The sequence below is a fragment of the Rhopalosiphum padi genome, chromosome 1, assembly GCF_020882245.1.
Source record: "Rhopalosiphum padi isolate XX-2018 chromosome 1, ASM2088224v1, whole genome shotgun sequence".
NCBI lineage: Eukaryota > Metazoa > Arthropoda > Insecta > Hemiptera > Aphididae > Rhopalosiphum > Rhopalosiphum padi.
The window spans coordinates 50063752-50087598 of NC_083597.1; the positions used below are offsets into that span (position 1 = coordinate 50063752).

General features: G+C 25.3%; 3 protein-coding genes across 10 annotated transcripts in view; 1 reads left to right on the forward strand and 2 right to left on the reverse strand.

The window, feature by feature from the left end:
- Positions 1-968: 968 nt before the first annotated feature.
- Positions 969-4227, reverse strand: LOC132932032 (uncharacterized). The gene is made up of 9 exons (XM_060998218.1): positions 3666-4227; positions 3414-3589; positions 3191-3337; positions 2719-2820; positions 2364-2649; positions 2186-2298; positions 1613-1818; positions 1355-1536; positions 969-1287 (listed from the first exon to the last, which is right to left on the reverse strand). Exons 1-9 carry the CDS (start codon positions 3846-3848, stop codon positions 1093-1095), a joined length of 1590 nt encoding a protein of 529 aa, XP_060854201.1. The 5' UTR covers positions 3849-4227; the 3' UTR covers positions 969-1092.
- A 215-nt stretch (positions 4228-4442) lies between these two features.
- Positions 4443-5804, forward strand: LOC132932033 (stromal cell-derived factor 2). Its single transcript, XM_060998219.1, has 4 exons — positions 4443-4799; positions 4861-5056; positions 5121-5342; positions 5490-5804. Exons 1-4 carry the CDS (start codon positions 4727-4729, stop codon positions 5662-5664), a joined length of 666 nt encoding a protein of 221 aa, XP_060854202.1. The 5' UTR covers positions 4443-4726; the 3' UTR covers positions 5665-5804.
- A 63-nt stretch (positions 5805-5867) lies between these two features.
- Positions 5868-23847, reverse strand: part of LOC132932031 (aldehyde dehydrogenase, dimeric NADP-preferring) — a 28091-nt gene continuing 10111 nt past the window's right edge. For 5 of the 8 annotated variants that reach the window (XM_060998210.1, XM_060998211.1, XM_060998214.1 and 2 more), the window contains 10 exons: positions 14916-14953; positions 14688-14831; positions 14520-14615; positions 14223-14444; positions 13999-14162; positions 13688-13918; positions 13420-13620; positions 12053-12171; positions 10849-10984; positions 10195-10778 (listed from right to left, as the gene is read on the reverse strand). In XM_060998210.1, the coding sequence (XP_060854193.1) occupies positions 10598-10778; positions 10849-10984; positions 12053-12171; positions 13420-13620; positions 13688-13918; positions 13999-14162; positions 14223-14444; positions 14520-14615; positions 14688-14831; positions 14916-14953 (1532 nt within the window). In that variant the 3' untranslated portion in view covers positions 10195-10597. Of the gene's footprint in view, positions 6522-10194; positions 10779-10848; positions 10985-12052; positions 12172-12593; positions 12710-13419; positions 13621-13687; positions 13919-13998; positions 14163-14222; positions 14445-14519; positions 14616-14687; positions 14832-14915; positions 14954-15831; positions 16474-23847 lie in introns of those variants that run through there. The other 3 variants (XM_060998213.1, XM_060998217.1, XM_060998212.1) reach the window with 3 other exon arrangements.

Genomic DNA, 23847 nt, shown 5'->3' on the forward strand with positions numbered 1-23847 from the left:
GTAGAATTATGGCTTGAGCATAGTATTCTATGGCCTGGGACAACTGTACCATAGCCCAGGCTAATTGGCTACGCATTAATGTTTACATTTGCTAAGAACATATTATTTTAAATGTAATAAAATAAATTACTTATGTTATACATTTGTATTGTAATAAAAAAACATTGGTGTTCCTTATATCCCTCCACCCTTTCCTTTGGATATTATGATAGGTGCAAAATGAATCTCACGAGTGATCCAGTCTAATGAAAATAGACGCTTATGTATATAATACCATTGGTAATATACAGTTATTTATATATCTAATTATTAATAATTTTGTATAATTATCTACATTAAATGTATATTTTTTTGGGAGTTAGAGAAAACATCCAGTAATGTTAATTATAAATTATAATACACTATAATACACATTTTAAGCATAACATCTAATTTGTCATGCATATAAGCAAATAAAGTGAACTCCTTGGCCCCTGCTAGTTTTTAAATAACTATGTCCAGGGGCAGAGTAGCATGGGGTGCATGGGTGCTACAGCCAATGTTATACTTTGCCTTCTTACCTAAATACTTGATCAGTAAAATGTAAATTGTAACAACTATCATATTTTTACGCTAAATTGATGCCCGTTATAAGTATTCTATCTCATATACTTTTATATCCCAGTCCTCCCCTGGCTATGCCAAATATTATAACGAACTGTATCTCTAAGCTGTTCTTCACAGAAATATCATAAACTAAAAAACATATTATGAAATTTTGTACTGCATAATTATCTGAAGAGTTTCGATTTTCCTTTCAAAAACATATACTATTGAAACTAGAGTATACGAAACAATCAAGATCATATTATACTACATTTTAAATTTTATATTATTAGTTACTTTTTAGTATGAAGTTTTTACTACATTTTTATTGTTTATCAGATATAGCAATCAGCAATCCATAATTTAAATAAAATTTAACAAACTTAAAAAAAAAAACAATGAAATACTTGTGGTATATTGTATAGAAATATAAATTACACATTCAAAAAATATTTCATAAATGTTAACAAAATTTATCTGAGAATCATAATTAAATTTATTTTTGAATTAGTTTACTTTGGTTTTTAAGGTACTGCGTAAACGGATAAAAAAAGCATGCTTAGACATTTCTGAATTTGCAGGAATATAATTTTCATAAAAATTTTGAACAAATTCTTCAATTTTGAATCCAAACTTTTGATATAGTATCATTGCTGGATTATTAACGGAGACATGTAATGTTATATCTCTGGTCATGCAAGTCTAAAATGTAAATAAGTTTAAATATAGTATATAATCATATTTTGTTCATTTATTTTTAATATAATACCTGAATTAAATGGTATATCATAAATTTAGCAATACCAAAATTAGTCCAATGAGGACGAGTGAACAAAAATGTTATATAATTTTCATTTGTGCTTATATCTGGAACCATGAAACCAAAACCAACTATCAAGTTTTTGTATAAAGCAATGACACTAAAGTCTGGGTACAATAGACTTTCAGTTACTAAAAAAAAATAACAACATTTTTAAATTTAAAAATTACAAATTATTTTATCATAAAATCAATTATAATTGCTTACAATCAATTCCAGGCCAGAAAAATTGTCTTGCCAATGCATTTATTGAATTTATGTGTTTTGCACGGACATAACTGTAGTCGATTGATTGGATTTCTGTAATTTTAGGCAATCCATTTTTCTGTCTAAAGTGTTCTTTTAATTCATTTAACATTTGTAACCATAGCGGTTTAGTCACCAAATCTCTGAATATGTATGGTTTTAAATACCTATACAAAATTAATAGTACTTTTTTGTAATTATATTATCTTCTCCAACATATAAAGAATATGTTAAGTTTATTCTATTTAAGAAATTATAATTAATGTATTTATGATGCCTGTATTTTTTAAGAAGACACCACAAATCTGTCATCTTTATTTTATGAGCGTATAAAAACACAAATTTACAAAGCCATTAATATTTAATTTAGTTAGTTTTAAATTTTAAAATAAAAGTAAACTTAAAGTTTTTATAATATTGTAATTTTAAATCAACTTATAAATAAGTGTGTAAAAAATGACAATTGGTCAATTTAACATTGAAAAACAAATATAATTGGATTAAGTAATAGATGTAAAATTTGATATGTATTACCTATGAGTGTAAGGACTAATAATAGTTTTGGGTTTTGAACCGCAAAGAAGATCTCTTAATAATAAAGGACCTGGATTTTCAACATGTTCAATGAATTGTTCTTCTGACTTGCTCTACATCAATAATAATTAAAAAATAATTATTAGTCTCTAAACAATAATTAAAAATGATTATTTACCTGATATCGATTAAATATACTTATATATTGTTCAGAAGCTAGTTGATAGTTGATCACATTAGCCGGATTGCCAGCTGATAATTTTTGTAAATTGTTAGGTAGTTTTGATTTAACTTTACAATCACTTTCTACAATATTTTCTGATTGAAAAGATTGAGAAACAGTATTAATAACTGATTTATTAACCAAAACCATCTTCTCGTTTTTAGTTTCTTCTGTATTTTTAGCTGAAATGGTAGTTTCCGTTTCAATTTTAACTTCTTTATATTTGTCATGTTCTCGTTTTCTAGAAGAATTAAATGAAAAAACAATAAGTACATAATTCGTAAATATTTAAAAATAAATACATTATTACTCGTTTAAATTATGTTCGGTGGAATAATCTAAAGTTGGAAACAATTTAATCATGTCACTGTCGATATCCATCGGTGAAAATAATTTTGGCGGTGTACATTCTCTTGAAACACACAATTTTTCTTTTTTATTATCACTTGGTCGTATAATATTTTTATTATTCAATCTTATTTAGAATAAAAACTTCATTAATGCAATCTAAATTTATTGATATACAATATGTTTCAAACCAAAAGAAGAGAAAAATCTTCAGAGTAAGATTTTATTTAAAAGACAAAAATTAAATCCAATGTTTCTCTAGAAATTTGGTGCAATAATTTTGATACACCTCCATAAACTGTTGATTTGCTACTTCTCCCTAACTTATCATTGCTTAGAAGAATAGTTCTACTTTGAGTACCTTTTAATGCAGCATTAGTAAATTGTTAAAATAAATGTTAAATATTAATTATTAATATAATAATATAAATTACCTTGCAGTAATATCACTTTGGTTGCTATTATTTAAAATATTAGATACATAATCATTAGAAGAATTAACACTATCTTTTGCTATATTTGTTGACTGTACATAATTTATTTGATTTTTTTGATTTTCTAATAATGCATCTTTTAATAATCTAATGAAAAATATTTTAATAAAATATTATTGTTCATACAACTCATTTTGTAAAAAAACCCTAGATTAAAACTCACTCTGTTGTTACATCAATAGCATATAAGCTACAACTAGATAACTCATTATTTACATTTATTTTCTCTAGATTTGTTGTTTTAGAAACATCTGATGATATTGAATCTGTTTTTAGTGATTTATTTATTGCATCAAAATCTTCATCATCCAATTTGGCGGTATTACACCTCTGATCATACTTTAAAAACAAATAAATTATTTCTCTGATTATTTTAAGGTATTTTTTTAAAACAGTATTTATATTTTAAACTTACTTCATTTCTTTTATTGATTGGTAAACAATAATCATGTTCTTTTTCAAACCATTCGTTGAATCCTAAAAATGTATTTTTGCTTTTAGCTATCAAGCGTTTTGTAATTGAACGACGATTTTTATTTGATTTCTTGTGCATATGTAAGTAGTCGGTAAAACTACCCGTATTAATGGTCAGTTCCATATTAATATAGGTGACAATAATAGTAGAAAATAATATGTAATCTCTACATAAACCTAATATGGAACGCTTCACATCAAATAATCAAGTAAAACAAACGTTAATGAAAAAAATATAAAAAATATAGTTTATCATAGAAGGAAGTCACTAGGCACTGTCTAGCTAACGATGAAATAAAATAATATAACAATAATTAATAATCAATTAACTCGTTTCAAATTATCATGGAGACACTTAAAACATTGCTTAAATGTTTAGTTATCTAGTCTATAACGTTAGGTTCGACTTGTCGTTGAAAAGTTCAAATACATTTTCATTTTAGTAGTTAAAACTTATTATAGTATTGTTGATTGTAGAAGCACATGGGTTATGGAAATATCAAATATGGATTGCACGGAATACTTTATTATCATTTATCACAATATACTTGATAATAGATTATCCCTATCAGGTATGTGGTTCAATAACCATGAACTTTGCGGTTAGGTTAGGTTACTGTTTTTAGACACGGTACAGATTTCGTACTTATTTTTATTTCATCTATTTTGTGTCCATGATTCTGAGGTTTTCAGCCTGCTGTTGTCATCATAATTCACCAACCGGTATCAGTGATCAGTCGTATATCACTATTCACTACAGTATCAGATAAAAAAATATATTGGGTGATGTGTTTAATTCGAATTCGTTGATTATGCCATTTTGGTTTCGGAGTAACAAACCAAGTTTACTTAGGAGTTTTGTGTTCAGTAAAGAGTAATCCATCATTGTACAGTATTTAAACTGTTTATTTTTAATTTTAATTGTATTTCCTGTATTTATATATTATATATAGTGGTATCTAATATATATATTCTTTTTAACTGTGTTACACAATTAGGGATATGTTGGACATATCTTTTAGCAAAGCATATTTATTATGCTGCGCAACATTATTACTCGTTTCATGGACAGAAAGTAAGTGACACTCAACATGAATGTCTGAAATTAATAATTTTTAAACATATCTAACAAACAGGTAAAAATGTGGAATATGTGACTTGTGGAACTGTTGCAAAATTGTACAATATCGATCTTAAGGTAAGGTTGCATTCGCACGATGTTAAATATGGTGCAGGCAGTGGTCAGCAGTCTGTAACTGGCACAGATTTGTCTGAAGATATTAATTCACATTGGGAAATAAAATCACAGACGGGAAAACATTGTAAAAGAGGGTAACACTATTATTAATCATAGTTATTAAAGTTATAAAAATGTTTATTATATTTAACATTTTAGCGAGCCTATTAAATGTGGAAGTATTATAAGATTTACACATTTAACTACCAAAAAGAACCTTCATTCTCATCTATTCAGTTCTCCTTTATCTGGCAATCAAGAAGTATCTGCGTATGGTAATGACGGAGTAGGAGATTCTGGTGACCATTGGTATGCAGATTGCAGTGGAGACTATTGGGAAAGAGATGATGATATTCGGTTAAAACATGTAGATACAGGAGCGTAAGTTAAAGAAAATTTTAAATTTATGACAACATTTTCAATTAAAATTGTAAAATAGTTACATAATCATTGTAAAACAGTAAAAAAAAATTTCATCTTTGAGTGAATAATAAAGTCAATGTTATAAATGATTTAATATATTTTCAGATACTTAATGGCTTCAAGTTTATCATATGGTCGACCAATTAATGGACAAAAAGAAATTGCTGCTGTAAAAAATCCAGGACCATTTTCGACTCATTGGCGTGTAAAAGAAGGCATATTCATCCACAAAGACGAACCAAATGATTTTCATTCTGATTACCTCCATACAGAACTATAATATTATTCCATTTAAGTATTGAATTATCAATTATTTTATAATTTTGTAAATTTATTAAGGACTGCACACTGTTTATAGTAGAAAATATAATAAAATATGAACTTCCTTAAAATTAAAATAATTTATTTAAACAAGGTTTATTGTGGTGTATATTATGTTTATTATTTTGATTTTAAAAGTTATGTAAAAAAAATAATGATACATAAATGCTAAAATAATTTTTATTTAAAAAATACTTCCAATCTAAATTTGTGTTGTACATACATTTACATATTGTATTAAGATTAAAAAGGTGGATACTAATAACTATTTTTATCTATTAGTGTTGATTTTGTATTGTATTTTTGTTGTAAAATAAATATACTAAAATTAGATGTTTGAGTAGATATAACTAACAATTTCAAGAGCTCAATAAAAAAAATAATAATAATAATAAAAACATAAACTTAACAATAGAAATAATTTTAAAAATAAATAAATTAAAAATTTATTCTTAATACTCCACCTTTAGTTAAAAATATATACACGGAATATTAGTTTATCCGCTTAGTTGTTACTAGTAACTAACATATTTTTTCTTAAATTATTGACAGTTAACATATGATATAAAATGTAAGTTTAATTTGCTTATTTAGTCAATTTTGAAACTAATAATTTGATTATAAAATGATATCTAATGGCAGCTAATAAACTTGTACATTTTGATTCTTGTTGAAATGATGAAAAAAAAAATAAAAATAACAAAATATCTTTTTTTACAATACTGTGATAGAAATATAAAGCTATTCATTATGATTCATGATTAAATCATTTATAATTGACCCATTTTAATTTTATTCCGTTTCTTCATCAGCAATCTGGAAAAATTAATCAATTTTCTCTATTAAATTAAAAATATTGTACAAAATTCACTCAATATAAGTAAATTATTAAATGCATATTACATTCACTTTTATTTAAGAGTATTATTTAATTAATTTGAACTTAATTTTTTTTGTTATTGTTACAAATTAAATATTATGAATAATAATTTATTTATATCACTGCTTAAATACATATATTATATAAATTTGTTATAGGTTATAACTTATAACTATCTTTTATAAAAAAATTAAATAAAAGAAATGTTGTAGAACTTATTAGGAAATATTCAAAGAAGAAAGAAATAGTCATGGATATCCAAACATCAATAATTAGGTATAAATCAAATAAATAAAGAAACTTGTATAGAAAATAAGCTATTATTGTAGTAATATTTTAATGTATTGTGAATAAGGTAATATCATTATTAAGTATTCTATATTAAGGACACAGGAGTGATATAGAGTGAAAATCATTTTTGACAAGCTCCAAAGTCAATCAATATTTAGTCAATTTCTTTTTGATAATAATACTGGTATAGGATAAAACAAACTATAAAATTTGAAGGCATAGCTGACTAAGTAACTAATTCTAGTAATAACCCAAAATGCTTTATAATAATATAAAATAAAGAGTAAGAGTACTGAGAAAAATGAAACTTGAGATATTTAAAGTGGTTAATATTATGTACTATTTAGTTAGTTAAAGAGGAGAATAGGTACATTTACATAATTTTAATCTATACTTTAAAATGTAATAAAACTAAAGAGTTTGTTTTATTTTGTTTAAACGCTCTAATTTTTGGAACTACCAGTCTGTTTTGAATAATTCCTTTTGCGTTTGATAATTGAATTCTTGAGGAACGTTTTAGAATATTTAACATTACATTATCACCCTTAGAAGCCAAGCAAAAAGAACACTAACCAAAAACAAAGAATAGTGTGGGCCGGATGCCCACAATGTAAATTAATGATAAAATACATTTTAAAAAATTGAAGAAGTTAAGAGAAAATAAGACTAAAAATATTGTTTATATTGTACTTTAAGTTAATTATAAATAATAAAATTTCTTTTATATTGTTATAATATTTTTTCATAGGCATTTTATAAAATAAATTAATAAGAAACTTTAATTTAAATTAAATATAATATTAATGTGATAAAATGTGCAAAATAAAATTATTGTGCTAAAAATAACAAAACTCAAAATTTAACTTAAAACTTTTATTTTTTTTATGTTTTGAACATTTTTACACAGAATATTTAATAATGAATTGAACAAAATTTGAAACATATAATAGGAAGCATTGTTTTACCAACAACAAAGTGCACAGGCATAGCTAGTCTTTTATAATTTGAAATTTAAACACCAAGATATAACAATTATTTTATTTTTATTAGTTTTTAGCTTCGTTTTAGAATATCTGTAGATTAGTTTTATTATATTAGTACTAAGTCTTGATTGTCACTATAACTTTTCAATTTTATTCTTTAGTATAAAGAATATATTCCTTGGTAGTTAGGAAAAGAAAATTCCCGTACTAAAAATAAAAAGACAGCATACTAAATTTAATTTCAAAATAAAAAAATTAATAAAGAATAAAATTAATTGTGTGTTAAAAATGTTAAAGAAATTGTATATAGATTACAGCAATAATGCGATAACTACGTATACCCAGGGGCGTCATTCGGGGGGGATCAGGGTGTGCGATTGCACCCCTTACTTTTATATTAGTCTACACACTGATGAAATAATGCACGATTATTAATATGATTAAAATTACATTGTATTTCAGTTTTTTTTAGTTATATTTGATTTTTACTATTTATGTTGATGCATTCATTCGGTCCAACGGTCCAAGATTTATGAAAATAATTAGTAACAGGATATGTAGTATATCTATTTTTATATGGACTGGTGAAATTTCAAAATGGCTTACTTGATGCCTCGTACACCCGGAAAAAAAACCTAAAATGACACCCCTGAGTATACCTAAGTTTAGTACTTTGTTTTTGCATTTTTGTTGTTTGGTTAAGATAAAGAAATGTTAAAAATTATGATATTTATATTATAGTTTTCTTCTTGCTTGTGTGTCCATCAAAAAAATATGGGTAAATTTTTTAAGCATTTTTGGTTAATTATTAAAGCATTCTTTGATAGCTTGTAAGGCATTTAAATTTTAAATCCGGATTCTAAATATCATTAAATAAGTATATAAATTGAATACATTTTTATACTAGGGATTTTTTTTAAGTAATTCATATTTCTTATACCAACTATGACTTCCTCTTAATAGTTGATATTGTAATTTGTAATAACCCTATAAATATAAACTAATAATACATAAATAGAAGTTATTTATGCTAATAAATGGATTCATCAAACATTAAAGATAAAATTAAAAAGTATTGTGAGTAAACCCTAATAAATTTATAATCACCATATTCCAAGAATCTATTATAGTTATTAACTTGAGTGTTATGTAAACCCACCAAAAGTCTATGACACCTCCTGACATGAGAAGTATAGACAAATGCAAATATTAAATAAGGTTTTTACTGAATAGACTAAATTGTTACTAGAAAGATCGGATAAATTTATCTGAATATTGATATTGTCTTTGATTTATTCAAATATACACTATATTTTATACAATATAAATTAAGTATCATGTTTGTTGGTTATAACTAAATTAGTTATTTTTCATTTTAAATACTCATCTTTTATCCTAAAAATGAATTTTTGCTATAAATTATTTTAACTAGAAAGCAATTAGACTAATAAAAATCATATTTAGGTGATCATAAAAAACAATTATCTTTAAAAAATATTAAAATGTATAAATTAAAAAATATTTAATTAACAAACCACTTAACATAATATTTTAATTATATAAAATAAAAATACCTTGTGTCATCCATAAAAAAAAATTGTTTGTAATAAAACTATTAACAATTTTTAAATCATATTTTTAAGTAAGAAAATATAATTAATATGTCATAAGATTAAGTGATGCATTTCAAAATAACCACTACATTAAATTAAATAATACAATTTTAAGGAATTCCAATAGTTTTTTTCTTTTATAACTTTCTGGTTTTTCAGTTTTTTTTTTATTTAAAGACCATAAACCAACTATAACCGGTAATCATGTAGTTTAGTTGTTATTTTTATTGAAAAAAAAAAAATTAGATAAAAAAAGCACACAGTAAAATTCCCCCAGAAACTCGTTGAAAAATGCCATGGATTTGTAATTTTGTACATTACAATATTGGAGTGTTAAAAATAAAATAAAAATTAATAACTTAACAAACATTTTAAATTGAATAGTTTAGAATATTTGATTTGCTTTCAATCAATCAAGTTTCCATTGTTCTACAATCTTTTTTTTTGATGAATCTGTCATCTATGAAAGTTCTAATTAATCTTCAGATAATACCATTCTTGTTTTGTTTGTTCCTAGCACAACATGAATCAATATTCATACTATTTACAGATACAATTTAAAAGCCCAATTATTTTATTACTACAATAACTAATACAGTGAAAAAAAAATGTATTATTTTTACAGTTTTTCGAAGGATTTCTTTCTGATTACCTTAAAAATCTTGGTAAATTAATTCTATGTACATAAAAAGTACAAGACACTCAATAAAAAAAAGATGAAATTATGTAAATCATTTCAAACTGTATAATTTGTCTTTAAAATATATGTGACATTTTGTAATGTATGGCTAAGATTTACACTAAAGTAATAAATAAATATTTAAAATAAAAGAAATGGGTAAATAAGTAATATAAAAAAAAATAAATATTTATAAAACAAGTTATTTCAATATTAACTATAAACTTTCATAGTTGAAAAAAATGATATAAAGTAATTAAAATATAAAAATATTATTATTATATCTGTAAACAAAAAAACATAATAGAATATGGCAAATATTAGTTATAAAGAAAATATAAAAACATGTATAGGTGAATTTTTTATAATGTGCAATATGTTAACTCTGATTATTTTAGTTACATCTCTTATGAAGGTGATAAATAATGTTAGGTAATATGATTCGATTAAAAGCGAAAATTCGACCTCAAATGTACCTTATTTAAATACTTGAAAGCAAAGGTTGCACAAACCCCAAGACCAAATACAAACAAATATGGCAGAAATTTGAAATTAATGCTTGGTTTCTTCTTCATCAAGAAAGATATCATGCTTAACTTCTTGTCAGAGTATGGTGGATATTTTGCTCTATATTATGAACATTTGTTAAGATTAATAAAATTGAAGAAGTATAACAATAATATTGTGTGCTACTAACGAAGAAAATGATTCTCCAATGATGTTGAAATCTTTGACCAAACAGCTTTTCCGATGTGTAAATGTATCAAAAGTATGTTTTCCATGGTAGGCTCCCATTCCACTAAGACCGACCCCTCCAAACGGTAGATTTTCAACTAAACAAATTTTTAAAAAAACATTAATACTTATTATTTTAAAAATATTATTTTTTAAATAGGTTAGTATAACATGAGAAAATAATAATTTTGAATAGGCAATCATAGTATAAATAAAATAAATATTTCAATAAAAAAAAAGTTGTTACAAAACTTAAAAGCCATTAGACATTAAACAAGGCTAGAATACTTGCTTGCACAAATAACATATCTATTTATTACTTAAAAAAAGCTTGTTAGTTTTTATGTAATTAATAATTAAGTGAGTATTACATTATTTTGTTGAATAAGCGTATGTCACAAAAACACAATAAACACCTAATCACTTTTAAATATAAACTAAAACTAAATTATTTTATGGTGATTGAAAAGCCAAATACAATACCTGAAAATAAAGAATAGTATAAATAGTATATTAAATTTATTATTATTAACATATAATCTATTAACAGAAAAAGCAAATTATAGATATAGAATATAATCTAGTATAAACATAAAATTATTTTAAGTTGACTTATAATGTTAAAGCTCACAGAACTAGATTAATTTTAACCTCTATTACATATCCAACCCAACTAAATAGAGTGCATATCCAAAACTGTAATTTTCTTAGGGTAAGTAAATCTATATTAAATTTAATAAAAAAAAATATATTTAACTATCTTTGTTTAAATTCAATAGTTAAGTGGTTAAAATAACAATACATATATTTTGTGGAAATATATTCTTAAATTTTAAATAACTATCCAGAAACTGAACAAAAAAGGTTTTTGTAGGTAAAATAGATCATCCAATTTAATGTTTGATTATAAAATCATAAACTTACAGTTTTGAAAATGTTAAGAAGTGTAGCCATAGCACACATGAAACAAGCAAAGAAAATCAATGCAACTTCAACTGTTTTATCAATGAAAATAAATAATTACAATAATATAGTTATTAAAATGAATTTTTTACAAATACAATATTTATTATTTTTAATAAATTCAATAACACATACATATTTGCTCATGCCAAGAGCAGCTTTAAAAAACATACTACTGCACACATGGAAAATAAATTACTTACCAGACACATGTACTATAGTATCATTGACACAAACTCCACCAGCTTTCACGTTTTCCAACATGTTGTCAATGGTTGCTTTACTTTGAGTAAATACGTATAAAGCCAATGGACTATGATTTCTGTATAAATTTAGTAATAACCGTCACCATAAAAGTAATTTAGTTAATATCAGAACCTCAAAAATATTATTCCAAAAACCAATATATTGTTTTGAGACAAGATACTCTCAAACTATCAATATTCTATGGTATTTATTGCAATTAAAGTAACATACGCCACACAATACAAATAAAATATTATTATATTGTACTGTGTAAATGACAAGTTTTAGTAGTTAATTATATTAATATTGTACAATTAAATAATTATGATTAATTTGTGAATTCATCAATAATTATATTAAAATTATTTTGATATATGATGACCAGAATTATACTACAATTATATGTACACAAGCAATACTATAAAAAGAACAATTTAAGAAGAAATCGTTATAAGAAAAAAAAAGAAACTTTCTGAAATGTCTATTATTGATTATTACCGGCATAATGACTAACGGTGTCATTTACACAAAATGATCCACTAGAAGTTTGTCTCATAAATAAATTCTGCATTTCTTGGTCGGAAGAGAATACATATAACGTTAATGGTTTACTCCTGAAGGATAAAACATAAATATTTATTAAAATTAAATATTTAAATATTAAGTAATTTGCCATCAGTATACTATGCATACTAAATTGAAATACAATTCAATATAATAATTCATAATTTCTATAAACAAATGATAAAATACTTGATTTATATTTTAACACTATAATTATAGAATAAAACTGTAAATTTAAAAATTGCATTTGATTATTTAATATTAATTAAATAAATGTCTTTTTAAACTGAAACATCACTTTTTGGGTACATACATTTTAAATTTATAATAAATTGTAGGGTTTAATTTTAAGCTTACAAAATATCAGATTAACAACAAATAATATTTAGTTAAATTCAAGAAAATGTATTCAAAGAAATTAATGGAGTTAAAATATAAACTTATTTTATATATTTTTTGAACAACTCCAAATAATGGTAGTATATTTGTTGATAATAATGTGTCCAATTATTAAAATCTAAAAGTTGAATAGAAGTGAATATATATAAGGTAAGGAGATAAATTTTTCTATTCCTAAATATTATTACAATGTGAAATTGTTAAGTTTGATTTGATGACATTTAAGATCAGACTCAATATTAAAATGCTTGAGTGTAATAAACTAATAAATGTATGTACTTTTTATAAATCATTCTGTATTAAAAATTCTAAAATTGAATAATATTGAATTAAAAATTTAAAAAATATTATTGTTATTTACCTGCTGTTAATAAAATTTATAGCGTCATAGGCATTATCCACGATTACAATTGGTAAAATAGGACCGAAAATTTCTTCTTTCATTATAGGATCTGTAGGTTTCACATCAGTCAATATTGTTGGTTCAATATAGAGATCTTTTTTATCATTTCTACCACCAACTGCAATTGATCCACTGTTAGTCATCAAGTCTAATAATCTCCTATAAACCAAATAAAAATGTAATATTTTCAAGAATATTTTAGCAAGTATAATTTAAATGTATTTACACAAAATGTTTTTCAGAAACTATTCTACAAAAATCTGGAGAATTTTTTGGATCGTCAGTATACCAGGCCTTTAACAGTTGCTTAGCTTTCTCTACAAATGTATTTTGAATTTGACGAGTACATAAAATATAGTCTGGTGCAATACACGTTTGTCCAGCATTAATACATTTTCCCCAAATTATACGCTTAACAGCAATATCCATATTAACAGTGCCATCAATATATAAGGGGCTACAACAACAAAATACAAGTCATTATCAATACACCCTCATAAAATAAATATAATTTAATAAGACAAAATATTAAAATACCTTTTACCACCTAATTCTAATGTGACAGGTGTTAAGTATTCATTTGCAGCAGCTCTGACTATTTTCCCTACAGATGTTGATCCTGTATAGAAAATATAATCAAATCTTTGTTTAAGTAACTGAGTTGTTTCTTCTACACCTCCTAAAATAACTGGGAAAGCATCCTGTAAAATATTAAAATTAATGTAAAAACAAATGAATAAGTATGAAATAATGTTCTTTACTCTGTTGAGATATTTTGGTACTAGTTCAGCAATGAGTTTAGCAGTAGCTGGAGCTATTTCAGAAGGCTTTATAACAACACTATTCCCAGCAGCTATTGCACCAATCACAGGTAACAAAGTAAGCTGTAATGGGTAATTCCAAGCTCCCATTACCAATACAACTCCATATGGATCCTTATGTATTAATACATCGTCCATTATATTAATTAATGGTTTATCAGGCTAAACAAAACATATTATACATGTCAACATTTCTCAAAAAAATAGTTACCGCGTACATTTTAGTATTTTACACACCCTTTCAGTTTTCATCCATGATTCTATTGAACCTAGAGCGTTGATAATATCATTTTTTAAATATTCAATTTCAAACAATACTGCTTCTTGCTTGCTCTGTTCAAATAAAATTCAAAGTTGAGAAGTTTTTTTATTTTTATAATATTAATTAACAGTAATTCAAATAACCTTTCTTAAATCAGAAGCTAGGGCTAATTGTAAGTCTGAAGAATTTTCATTTAAGAGTTTGAGAAGTTGCCTAAGGTGATGTTTTCTGAGATGTAACGATTTTGTTTGGTTACTATTGAAAGCTGTTCTAGCTTTCTCTACAACCTAGATAAAAAGGAGATATATCTGTTAATTTGACTATTGAATACAGTAAAATACTTCTTAAAAAAATAAATAAAGAATACATACATCTGCATAGTTAGCCATTATGTCTTTAGTTGCTGTACCTGTAAAAATCCATAAAATTATAATAGAATTAGCATTTAAAATTATGAACACAACAAGGACAATATGATTTAACAAAAGTGATTTCCATTTTAAATAAGTACATAATACATATTGTAGCTAACACTGTCACTATCTATGTAGTATATCTACATTATACATGATTGCATATCAGTAGGTAAATAATTTATAGAATATTTTTACCTAGCTGGAAAGTGTGGTGAGCTATTCAGGAAGTAGAAAAAAATTATTATTTTTATCGCCTTAATTATTACTTTTAATAAATCACTACCTTACATTCATTCTATTCTCAAATACGATATTGAGATTATAGATGTAATACAATCTATCATTATGTATTAGGTTTTAGGTATATTATAATCATTTCATCATGGATCAACGAAATAGAAAGTGTTTTTCGTTTTTGTTTATTACGTTATGTACATTGTTATTTGTCGGGCAGTTACTTCATAGCCAGTACACCGTTTCGAGTGTTGGTAACATGTTACCTAAATTTGAACTAAATAGTAAATTAAACTCTACACACATCACAAAAGGTTATTTATTTTCTATAATCTACCCGTAGACTAGGTATAGTAGGTATACTATTAGTATACTACTGTAGTTATGGCACGGCTATATCAGCTAGAGAGCCTTGATTTATAGTAATATATAGTCAAATATATCAGGTTGTTGGACTTAAAAAGAAACAATCAATCACTCATCGATGTTATGACAGATGAATTTCGGAATATGAAAATGTATTATACTATGATAAATTATAATTGAAACATTGGAAATTTGGAAATCTCAAACCGAGTTTAAAATTAAAAACGATATAATTTAAAATATTAATATATTATATACATTATATACTTACAGATTACAACCAGTCTATAGTATATTAGTATCAGAGTGAACGATGATGATAATAGTACTATCGGATTCAGATATCAGCGATATCGCACGAATCACAAAATATACAACTGCACAAACGACAAGCCGAAGAGCACTGAATAAGTATTAAGTGAGTAGCGAATAGCGAGTTCTAAGCACACGTGAACCGAATAATTTGAAAATAAGGTGTTTGGAATGCGATAAGAAAATTCCAGATAGCTAATTAGTAATTTATAAAAATAAAATATTACACACTATAAATATTTAGTTAACTGTTAATAGTAAGCATTAGTATGTTCCTCAAAATTTGTATGCCTATATTATTATGGTATATAATAGATTTTTAGAAAACACGTAGATACCTAAAATAGATATTAAAGCGAATGAACAATGAAATTAAATAACAAAATTAGCAATGAAATATTATAATAATATTCATAATAAACGGCATTCGGCGAAGTGCCACGACGAAATGGTGACCGGAATGATTTGAAACCGTCAATACAGCGAATGTAAAACAAAACATAAATAAAAAATATATATATATGTATATATAAGTTTATGTCAACCGTGTGTATGTGTGTGTGAGTGTAATATCTATATATCAGCTGTGGCCTGTGAGCAGTCAGTGTAGTGTTTGTTAGTTTGTTACCTCTCACGAAGTCACGACTCAATGCCGGTAGGTTATATTATAATGTAGGTATATAGTATTATGTGATATTACTATATATTTTTATAATCCAATTATCTCACAACTATTATTATTAAAGCAATAGCTAGTATACAGGGTAATTCACCAAGCACGCTCACCCCCATTTTTTTTTCATTAATAATAAATTTAATCAAACTGATTTTTAATATTTTTGTATGTACACTTAGGAACCATATTTTCTAAAATTAAACATTTTAATAGCATTTAAATTTTAAGTGGTCTCCCGCGGTGATACCAATTTTTTTTTAATTATAATTTTATTAAAATAATCCATTTTTTTTTTAATGTGAGGATTTCAAATCATATACTTTTTATTTATACAGTTATACGTCTTAAGAGGGCATAGTTCAGTCTTACACACGTGCGACAGCAAATTTTCGTTCACCATTTTCAATATTGTGCTGTTAGTTTTGAATGTTTTGATATTAGAGTGATCTGACCTATTATAGAATGTAAAAGTAAAATAATTATCCAAGGCCCCATGTAGCTTTTTAATGATATTATTTTTAAGTAATGATCTTTTTGAAACTTTTAAATGCTACTTTTAATCATTTTAAAATGATTATAACTTTTTTTTAAATAATAATATTAATAAAAGACTACATGCGGCCTTGGATAATTATTTTATACCTTTAAATTTTATAATAGGTCAGTTCACTCTAATATCATAAATAACAGCACAATATTGAAAATAGTGAATGAAAATTTGCTATGTCACACGTGTGTAAGACGGAGACAACACATGCGGGTTTTACTTCCTCTTAACTTTTAACGGCTATAGTAAGTAGTATTTAAAATGATATTATCTCCAGTGTCTATTTTGTGTGAACTATGACATACTTTGTGCATTACGAAATTGCAAATGTGCACTACAAAAAAATAAAAATGTGCACCATCTTTACAGTACTATGGTCTATGACTATCTGTAACCATACCTTGAAAGTAAGAAATACATTTTTTTGTAAAATTTGCATTACAGAAAATCAGAAAAAATAGCCACTGTTTATCTTTACACTTTACAATCCTTACTTATTTGGTATCATCAGTATGTATCATACTATATTACTATGTATTGACATATCGCACCAACTAACATGGTGTCAGCATTACAGTATTCGGTGTCGACTCCGTATGCTGCTGCGCGGCGTGCAATCTAACAATAATAATTATTATCTATGATATTGAATAACGGACATTACTGCATTAGATATATTTATATGACTTAACTCCATTACACCATAATTTTTTTAACAGTGTACACGATTTAATTAATTTTTACAAGAAGCCATCTAATGGCCAATAACTGTAAAACAGTAATATCTTATTTTATATATACCCAATATACATTTTTTGTTTTTTCCAATTATTTCTAAATATTTTAAAATTATAATTTACAATTATTATTGTACTGATCATTTCAATAATTTGTCTCTCCAAGTAGATAAATTTGATAAATTTTATACCAGAAACCACACATCAAAGTATTATTATTTATTTTATTATAAAGTGTTTTCAGGATTAAAACATGATACGATTTGTAAAATTAATATATTTTTCGCTGTACTTATAATTTAAAAATAAATAAAATAGTTTAAAAAATATTGGAAAAAAATAAGCCGATTTTTATTTATTATTAATAATTTATTAATATAACAAACTCGATGTTAATATAATCTCACTCGCACTGCACTGCACCTGACACCTGTACAACATGGCATATTGGAAGATCTATAATATGACTATACGCCATTTCAAGTACATTTCAAATGGAATATCTGAATATTGGATATAAAAAGCATTATATTAAATTAATTAATTTTAGTAAATTTGTGGAAATTTAAAAAATTGCTGCATACGCTGAGATTATTTTAATAATTATATTTATACATTATATAATTTATCTATACAGTATACATTAATATATTCTACACCAAAGTATAGAATTAGAGTATGGATAAGTTAGCAAGTGTTATACATTTAAGTTTATACTACTGTAGAAGTATAATTTGGAGGACATTTATCCCACCACAAAATCAGTGATGGTCAGTGTGGGTGGGAGGTAAGAGGTAACGTACCAGTATTATAGAATAATAAACAGCTCAAACCCATTTTTTAAATATCATCTATATTTTCGTCATATCAACTTTACTTTTTACTAATAAAATACTAGTTTCTAATAATAATTGATAACTGTTTTTTCATACGTGTTACCTTATTGGTAAACAACAAATCAACAATAAAAAAATGTATTTAATATAAATAAAATATATATTTGTGAATCAGTGAAAAAGGGAAATGTAGATAGGGTTTTGACGGAAACCGGATATTCTCAAACAGGTTTCACTATATATCAAAATCTCGTTTCAATATTACTATGTAATAATTAACTCATATAATTAAAATTAATTATCCACATGAATATAAACTATAGTTCTTATTTTCTTAAAAGGACACTACACCCGCATGTGCTGTCTCGGGACTCAGTCTAACAAATATAAAATATAGCATAAATTGTTTTGCGCGAGAAAGAACCGAGAAGGCTACAGATGCTACAGTCATAATTAAGAAACGAGTTTTTCACCACATAAAAAAGAGAACTTTGGAAATGAAATATCGTTTTTATTTTTTTGATATCAAAACTACAAAAAAAGTTATTCAAATTTGAAAAACACAACAATTATTTATTTTGAAACAAAAAAAAACTATTTCGTATATAAGTGATATCGAAAATATAAAAACGATATTTGAGATATTTCACAGATGTTCTAAACTATATTGTATATCAATTTGGAGTCAAGTATCACTACACCCTGAATGGTTTTATCTCGCACAAAACAGTTTTTGCTATATTTTACATTTGTAAAATGGAGACAACACAAGTGAGTATAGCGTTCTCTTATTAAAATGCATATTAGGTATATTTAAAAATAATTTTTTACTAAATTTAATCAAGTTTGTATTAATTAATTTAGTTAACAGTTAATCAGATTTATTAAATCAAAAAAATGTAATTTATTATAGATTAAATTGATTACAAATTTATTTAGAAATACAACTTGTTATGACGGTTATAAAAAACTTGAAAAAGTCTGGAAAATTATAAATGTTGACAATATTGTCAATTTAAGGTAGCTAAATAGGTACTTTTTCGAGTTAAAAATATTAGACACTGTATCTTTGATGTGTTTTCTTTCCGTATATACCTAAAGCCACAAGCGACACAAGCCTGAAGCCATTCACAGACTATATAAGAATTTATTTTTTATTTATTTATTTTCATAATATAGTAGGTATGTTACCTATATTACCTATATTATACTAACAAATAATTACAAATCATTAACTGTATTTTTATAATTTCTATTATATTATGATAGACTGTAAGCAGAATAATTAATTTTATTAACGTTATGTACAATTTTGTCGAATTAAAAAAACATTATTCAAAATAATTTATTTTACAAGAGCCATAATTATAATTTATTAACATGACTCAGTGTCTGATGCCTATTGTGGAACTGTGTGTCTATATATACATAATTAATTAAACTATGAATTATGTATAATGTATAAAAACTATAGTATATGTACTCTATAATATGTATTATAACGAGTTTGAACTTTGAAGTTTAAAACAAATATATTTATAACCTATAACAGACAATGTTCGGCACCCCGGTCTCCTTTTAAGCTTAATATCATTCTACCTCTCTGTACTATTTATTTTTTTAAACCATATACTGGAAACCGGTTTTTTGTCACGAAAATTGGCTCTGAAATTTTAAATTTGGCCTCAATTCTAGCCGGTGTTTCTCAATGAGCCATTTCTTCCCCTAAATAGTTTAATATATACACATGCCGATCAAGCAACTACTCCTCGTGTTTCAGTAGCCGACTTCGCTCTCATATACACTTCAGACAAAAATCCACTCCAGACAAAAATCCACTCATTGCTAGCTAACATTTACAAAATAATATTAATCTGCAAGCTAACTGGTATTCCAAATTGAGAATATAAATAATGAAATGAAAATCTTCCTATATCACTTTCACTCTCAACAAAACTACAAAAGTATAGCACTTCCAATTTTAAATAAAACATAAAACTCAGTAAATTCATTCCATCTTCGTCTAATGCCAATTGGGTCTGAGGGTCTGATACTAGACAAAAGGTTTACTTGGGCTGAATACATTAAACAAAAACAACTCATAATAGTCATACTCAAATCTAGACGAAGAGTATTCTACACACTTATAGGAAGACAATCAATAAAAAATTAATTTAAATACAAAAGTGCTATTATACATCTATACAAAACCTTCCTTAAGCCAATTTGATTATATAGTATCAGGTACGTACACGGGGGAGTGTTTTGGATGTTCAAACACCTCCCGAAATATTTGAGTTTTTATATGGTTATTTACCTACTTATTCAATTTTAATGTTAATTTTGTTGTATCAGTGTTTATATTAAAAAAAAGTATTGTAGGTACCCACTCCTAGTTTTCATAAAAAAATGTATATTTATTTAAAAAAATTCTATTTTTCAATAACTGATTTTCAAAAACACCACCAAATCTTTTTTCTACATATGTCCCTATATGGTATCCAATTGGTCGGAGCAGCAAAAAAATCAAATAATATAAAATAATTCAAATATTCATATAAACTATTCCGTGCCCGTGTTGCACTCATGTCTCATACCTACTAATACATGTTTTAAATTCCGATCAAACTCCATACCAGGAAATCCACCTAGGAGACTAAAGCGCAACTGGAGCCGTAACCTGAAAAAACACTAACCCTATCTACATAGAAAGAGGCTATAGCTAGTAAATTTTGCCGCTTAGTGATTACTTTATCATGGCAATCAACCCATCATACATATTGTAAATCCTTAAACATGCTCATTATAAAATTGTTTGTAGTATAATTATCAAAGTAAAAAAAAAATATTTATCATAAGGTCATGGCGGTTTATAGCCTTTCTTAAGCTATCTTAAGCCTAGATATGTTACTTCATTTTAATATACATGCAGGTCATTTTTATTATAGTAAATTAAATAATTTATAATCAATATTTATAAATTATAATCAATGGTAAAAGCTATAAATATAATAATAGTAAAAATATGTTAATAAGTTTTCATTGATTTTCGTTTTATATCATAACTTATATAAGCAGTGGTGCACCTGAGCTTATATGTTTCTTAATTTTTTAATTTTTTTTTTTTTTTTTTTGGGGGGGGGGCTAAAAGTACCAAGACAAGGAAAACACAGACCTACCATGACGGTCTCAAATATGGGCACGATACGATTGCGCGCGGTCCTTATCGACGGAACCTTTTTAGGCGTACGATTGCGCGCACTATATTATTTTTACTTTTAAGCAACGTTGTCAAATATAATATATGTTTATGGTAAATCTGTTTACCATTTCCAAAGGAATAATCAAACCAAAATCAAAGGAAGAATAAAAACACTAGAAAATTTACTTAAGTATTTGGCAATAGTTGGAAGTAGATATCGGGGCTTTAAAATTTAATTTAAATATTATATTAAATGTAATTTGTCCACTTTTTTGAATTATTAACTTTTTTTATTTTGTATTATTTACGTAAATTTAACAATATATTTTTAACGATAATTTTTTTTAAATAATAATTTTTTATTTTATGACGGTATAATAACATTTTTTTTAATATTATATCATTCTTAGTTTCCGAATAAATGTATTTGTATCTTTATTTAAATATTAAAAATAATTATGACATAACTTAATTTTTGTTTAATAAATATTTCACGTGCAAATCATATGCCTTTGAATAGTTAAAATCATGGGTTATTGTGTTCTTTGTTATTCTGGCACTGCGCGCAATTGTATACCTAAAAAGGTAAAACGCGCACAATCGTACTCCGCGGCCGTCAAATATTAGCTGGTTGATAAAGGTGCTCAAGTTATTTAGAACATAACATAGATAATAAAAACGTAGTAAAAAATACAAAACCTTGATGTGAGAAAAACCACTGTTATATACTGTCTACATTGCAGAATATAACAAATTATTTTCAAACTTGATAATTATTTCGTTTATATATTGACTATTGAGATTATAGATATATGTAAATGATTAGATTTTATTACAAAAATCACAAAATTCTGAGATTCAATATTTTTCATCAGGGAGGGCTAGGGAAATATTTAGGGGGGCCATAAAATACCCCTCCCTCTCACTAAATAGTCACGCCTATGTTTATAAGTAATAAGTATAGTTATAAAAATAGTCTGCCCACCTGCCGCTATCGTTTGAATGAAATACACCGTAATCTGAATATCGCATTGCTTTCAAATTAAAAATGTAATGTCACCTCGGCAAGCTATCATTCGATGTCTGTACTTTGTCTGCCTTTTATTCTTAATTATTTTAGATCAAAATTTTTTTTGGAAACATTACAATTTTTTTAATTTTATATTTTGTAGCATAATTTGTTTTAAGACGTTATATAACTTTACCCAATATTGAAATTGAGGTAGTTTAGATATTATTTAAATATTTTTTTTAATTATAAATATAGAATTAAAAAGTGAAGTAATATATTACAACAAAGCCTAAACACATGTTAATGTAATGCTAATGCATACAAAATAAATATAATAACCCAACTTACGCTAACGTTATTAATGTTAATATTACTTATTATGTATAACATACTATATAGTATTAAGTGAGAGGAAATACTGGTGATACTACCTTCATACATATATTATTGCACTATTAAAATAATTCGATTATTTAACAATTTCTATAACTTGTATATATACTTTTTCATGTATAAGCATGAAGCATCTCACTATTACTAGTTTTCCTTCCGAGATCAACCTGAAGGCCATCATGATTTAAATTTTTTTTAAATTTTCAAACGAAAAAAAGGAGAAATCATTGACATGATTATCTAGATGACTTGGTATAATTTCTATATGTATAGTATGTACATATTTCAAAAAGTTATTTTTTACATCAAGGGATTTTCAGAAGTAGATATAATAGTAAATTAAATATTTAATTAGAATAATATCCATGTATTATTAAAATGATGACACATTGTAGAAGATGCATGTTCTTTGAGATACAAAATTAAATTCATAATGTTATTTTAATCTAATTTGTGAGTATATTATATGAGTATTAAAATTTTAAATTAACTCAGAATAGTAGCTTATTTTAAATTGATATTTGAGGTGAAAAGTGAAATAGTATATTAGTTTTACCTACATAATAAATGCT

What these genes read in the sequence shown, in the direction of transcription:
- LOC132932033 (XM_060998219.1), top strand. Translation starts at nt 4,727, where the DNA reads ATGTTGGACATATCTTTTAGCAAAGCATATTTATTATGCTGCGCAACA. An exon ending in ACTCGTTTCATGGACAGAAA is followed by an intron (nt 4,800 to 4,860) that starts GTAAGTGACACT and finishes TCTAACAAACAG; the next exon opens with GTAAAAATGTGGAATATGTG. An exon ending in AAACATGTAGATACAGGAGC is followed by an intron (nt 5,343 to 5,489) that starts GTAAGTTAAAGA and finishes ATATATTTTCAG; the next exon opens with ATACTTAATGGCTTCAAGTT.
- LOC132932032 (XM_060998218.1), bottom strand. Translation starts at nt 3,848, where the DNA reads ATGGAACTGACCATTAATACGGGTAGTTTTACCGACTACTTACATATG. An exon ending in GCTATTGATGTAACAACAGA is followed by an intron (nt 3,338 to 3,413) that starts GTGAGTTTTAAT and finishes ATTTTTCATTAG; the next exon opens with ATTATTAAAAGATGCATTAT. An exon ending in TTTCTGGCCTGGAATTGATT is followed by an intron (nt 1,537 to 1,612) that starts GTAAGCAATTAT and finishes ATTTTTTTTTAG; the next exon opens with TAACTGAAAGTCTATTGTAC.